This window comes from Dissoconium aciculare (genome assembly GCF_010015565.1).
Source record: "Dissoconium aciculare CBS 342.82 unplaced genomic scaffold K489scaffold_40, whole genome shotgun sequence".
NCBI lineage: Eukaryota > Fungi > Ascomycota > Dothideomycetes > Mycosphaerellales > Dissoconiaceae > Dissoconium > Dissoconium aciculare.
The window spans coordinates 1-4477 of record NW_022984990.1 but is presented as its reverse complement, the minus strand read 5'-3'; the positions used below and the strand labels follow the sequence as shown (position 1 = coordinate 4477).

General features: G+C 51.6%; 1 protein-coding gene across 1 annotated transcript; it reads right to left on the bottom strand.

Moving 5' to 3' along the window:
- Window positions 1–3859: 3859 nt before the first annotated feature.
- On the bottom strand, window positions 3860–4477 carry K489DRAFT_385632 (uncharacterized protein; the record flags this gene model as incomplete). The annotated part of the gene is made up of 1 exon (XM_033606147.1): window positions 3860–4477. One exon carries the CDS (start codon window positions 4475–4477, stop codon window positions 3860–3862), a length of 618 nt encoding a protein of 205 aa, XP_033454729.1.

The following is a 4477-nucleotide window of genomic DNA, read 5'->3' as shown; positions in this document are numbered from 1 at the left end:
AAGTTTGTTAAGCAAAAGTTCGCTAACGAAGAAAATACAGGGATCCTCAACTCCTGGACAAACCTGCGCTACGCGTGCGAACGGATGTTCGGGAATGCTACCGAAGTCACGGACGCCGCACGCCTGATTCAACTACAAAAACAAACAGGATCCGTTCGCGATTACGCAGCCAAGTTTCAAGAACTCGCAGTCGTCTTGGACTGGAACGACGCAGCTCTTATGGAGATGTACCGGAAGGGGCTCCGTGACGACGTCAAGGACGAACTCATGAGATACAGAACCCCGGTCGACAACCTAGGACAAATGATCGAGGCAACCAGTATTATTGGCGACCAACTCTACGAGCGACACTTGGAACGTAAGTACGATGGGAAAACCACACGCGCGCCCGCGTACCGGGACACTCCAAACATTGGACGCTTTCGAGCTCGCCCGAGAGACCCCGATGCTATGGAAATCGACAACCTTCAGAAGCAATCTCGGATCGATAGCAAAAAGATGACTTGCTATGCCTGTGGCAAGACAGGACATATCTCCAAGGACTGCCGCTCAAAGAACAAGGTTTATCGCGGAACAATCAACAATACGCAGAAGGACGTCACCTGCTACGCGTGCGGCAGGCAAGGACATTACTCAAAGGAGTGCCCCAACAAGGAGCGACGCCAGCTCAACAGTACGGAGGCTACCGGACTAGGAGTCTTTCAGACTCTAGTGGAAATCAACGGACGACCGACAATGGCCCTCGTGGACACAGGAGCAAGTGCTAGTTTCATATCAGAAGAACTAGTGGAAGTGCTAGGGATCGCTACCCAACGAAAGAAGCACGGATATCAATTGACGGCAATTGATGGAGGAGACCTCCCGATAGTAGACCGCGAGACGGCGCCAACGACATTGAAGATCAACCAGCTGCAGCAGGAAACACGATTCGACGTCCTCACTAACACCAGGCACGACGTCGTACTCGGGTACCTATGGTTGATGAAAACCTGCCCAACGATAGATTGGCAGAAGCGGACACTCGAATTCAAGATGATCGAGCCGAAACGGCAGAATGGAGAGATTCTGGCCAACGTACAACAGATATGGCCTGAGGAGGCACGAGAGGATACGACGACGGTCGATATCCCACCAGAATACCAACAGTGGAAATTTCTGTTCACGGAAGGAAGCTATATGAAGAAGCTTCCTCCTCACCGGCCCTGGGACCACGAAATCAAGCTGGAACCAGGTACGACACCCCCTTTCATGCGCCTACGACACAAATCAGAAGACCACATCAAGGCAGAAAAGGCATGGCTGGACGACATGTTGGCGAAAGGATGGGTCAGACCCTCCAAATCACTAGCAGGAGCACCGTGCCTAGCGGTACCAAAGAAGAACGGCAAAATTCGAATCGTCACCGATTACCGACGACTCAACGAGATGACCGTCAAAGACCGCTATCCTTTGCCCAATATTGGTGAACTACACGACCGCCTGCACGGAGCTAGGTGGTTCACCAAGATCGACCTGAGAGACGCGTTCTACTCAATCCGAATAAAAGAGGGCGAGGAGTGGAAGACGGCATTCATTACGTCAAGAGGGCTACACGAGTTCCTCGTAATGCCTATGGGACTCACGAACGCACTAGCAACGCAGCAACGCTGTATCAATGACTTGCTCCGAGATCTCCTTGATATCACCGTCGTTGCGTACGTAGATGACATCCTCATCTTTACGAAAGGCGACAAAAAGCAACATGTTAGGGACGTCCAGGAAGTCTTCAAGCGACTCTCAGAGTCTGACTTCCGTACAGCGCCGGAGAAATGCGAGTTCTATAAGACGGAAGTTGAGTTCCTAGGGAACATAATCAGCACCGAAGGTTTTCGGCCTGATCCGAGAAAGACGAAGTCAATCACCGAATGGCCGACCCCGACCTCAGTCAAAGAAGTCCAGGCATTCCTAGGACTCGCAAACTACAATCGGAAGTTCATTCAAGGGTTCTCAGCAATCGCGGCGCCCTTGACGGCGCTTACTAAGAAGGATCGCCCTTACGAATGGACAGAAGCATGCCAGATTGTATTCGACAACGTCAAAGAACGAATGGCCAACATAAAAGAGCTCAAGATGTTCGATCCGGAACTACCTGTCCAAATTGAAACAGATGCCTCAGACCTGGCTATTGGTGCATGTCTTACCCAGGAACATCACGGCAACCGAATGCCTATTGCATATTACTCAAGGAAAATGAGCCCAGCAGAACAAAACTACGATATCCACGACAAAGAGTTGCTGGCAGTTGTCGACGCCTTATAGCAATGGCGGATCTACGTGGCTAGTGCGCCTGATTGCACGGTATTTACTGATCACAAAAACCTGCTCACGTTCACGACCACGAAGGAGCTCAACCGGCGGCAGGTCCGCTGGGCGGAGCACCTTGGACAATACAAGTTCAAGATTTGCTACACGCCGGGCAAAGACAACGGCAGGGCAGACGCCCTCAGCCGAAGGAGCGACTATATGAAAGACAAGGCAACATTCAACCAGAGCATTCTGAGGCGAAACTCAGATGGAAGCCTCTCACCGAATGTATACGAAATCAACGCGATCATCGGTATCGCAGAAGATGACGAAGAACGATACCCAACAGACGAAAGGATCAGGATACCACCTGACCTCGAGCATGATATCATCTCGAAGTACCACGATGACGCAGTCAGCGGACATGCAGGTATTGAGAAAACACTCGAACAACTACGGCGACGATACACCTTTCCCAAGATGAAGGACAAGGTCACGTCCTACATACGAAAATGCAACTCATGCAAACGCAACAAAAGCGAGCGCCACGCGGCATACGGCACAATACAGTTCTCCGAACCACCGCACCAACCGTGGAACGAGATCACAATGGACTTCATTACAGACTTACCGGAGTCCTTGGACAAAGCCAGCGGGCGATACTACAACGGCATCATGGTAGTGGTCGACAGGTTGACAAAGTACAACCACTACCTACCATACCGAAAGGACTTTACAGCGGGGCAGACCGCAGAAACGCTGATAGACAGAGTCTTCAGGATCCATGGCTTCCCGCGAAAGATCGTGACGGACAGAGACAAGCTCTTCACATCCAACTTGTGGAAGACCTTCGTCGCCAAAGTTGGCACAAAACACGCGATGTCGACAGCGTTCCACCCTCAGACGGATGGACAGACAGAGCGATCAAACCAGACGCTCGAAGCGTACCTACGGCACTTTGTTAACTACAAGCAGGACGATTGGCTGTCATACCTGCCTATGGCGCAGTTAGCTATCAATAACCAGCTGTCATCGACTACCAACCAGACACCGTTCTGGGCGAATCACGGACGACACCCAGATCTGTGGCAAGCTGAGCTGCCAAGCGTCGAAGCACAGTCAGGAATCGATATCGCTAAACGACTACAGGACGCGTACGCGCAGATGACTACTGCAATCACGAAAATGCAGAGAAACGCGGAATCAAGGCAGTCACAATTCAAGAAGAATCCTCAGCTAAAGAAGGGGGATAGAGTCTATGTACTTACAAAAAACTTCGGCACAAAGAGGCCATCAAAGAAGCTCGATCACGTCAAGGTCGGACCCTTCTTGATCACCAGACAAACCGGGCCAGTGAACTATCAAGTTGCGCTGCCATCCGATACCCGAAAACACCAGACATTCCATGTCTCTCAGCTAGAACCAGCTGACTCAGGAACGCCACTGCAAGAAACCTTTCACCAGGAGAACTTCGAAGAAGACGTGTACGAAGTCGAAAGAATATTAGAGCAGAAAGGTCAGCGATATCTTATTAAATGGAAAGGATACCCAAATAGCGAAAATACCTGGGAACCAATCAAGAACTTGACGAGCTGTCGACTCCTGCTGCAGGAATGGCGAAGAAGTCTGATGAGGCCCCCTCTAAGGCCATCCAGGACTCGATAGGCAGCTCCAGGATGCCATGGTCAAGATGAAACTCAGGAATCTCAACGGGAGCCTCGACAGGAACGGCTGAACCGGGCTCGCCATCACCGGACTCTTCGTCACTCAGGACATCGAGCTCCGCCTCCACAGCAGCCTCAGCACGACGAGCCTGCTGAGCAAAGATCTTCCGAAGACGCAATTTCTTTTCCCGCCGCTGCCGAAGCTGAGAATTCAGCTTATCCTGGGCCTCCATCAGCTCCAGCTCCTCCTTCTCGATCTCCTCGATTTGAAGAGCCAGCTTGTCCCGACTAATCACGAGCTTCTGCCACTCTTGAGCGCGGAGCGTTACGTCGCAACTCCGACAATTTTTCCGGACACACTCGGAGCACTTCTTGGAACGCGGCCCCACCACGCAGGAAGGGCGAATCTCGCCCTCAGGCACTTTCGCATTACGACAATTGGAGCAAGGCGCCATATCCAGGTCTGAAAGCTTGATACCGACAGCGTTGATAGCTGTCGCGCGAGAAATACGAGAAGAAGAGGACGACAT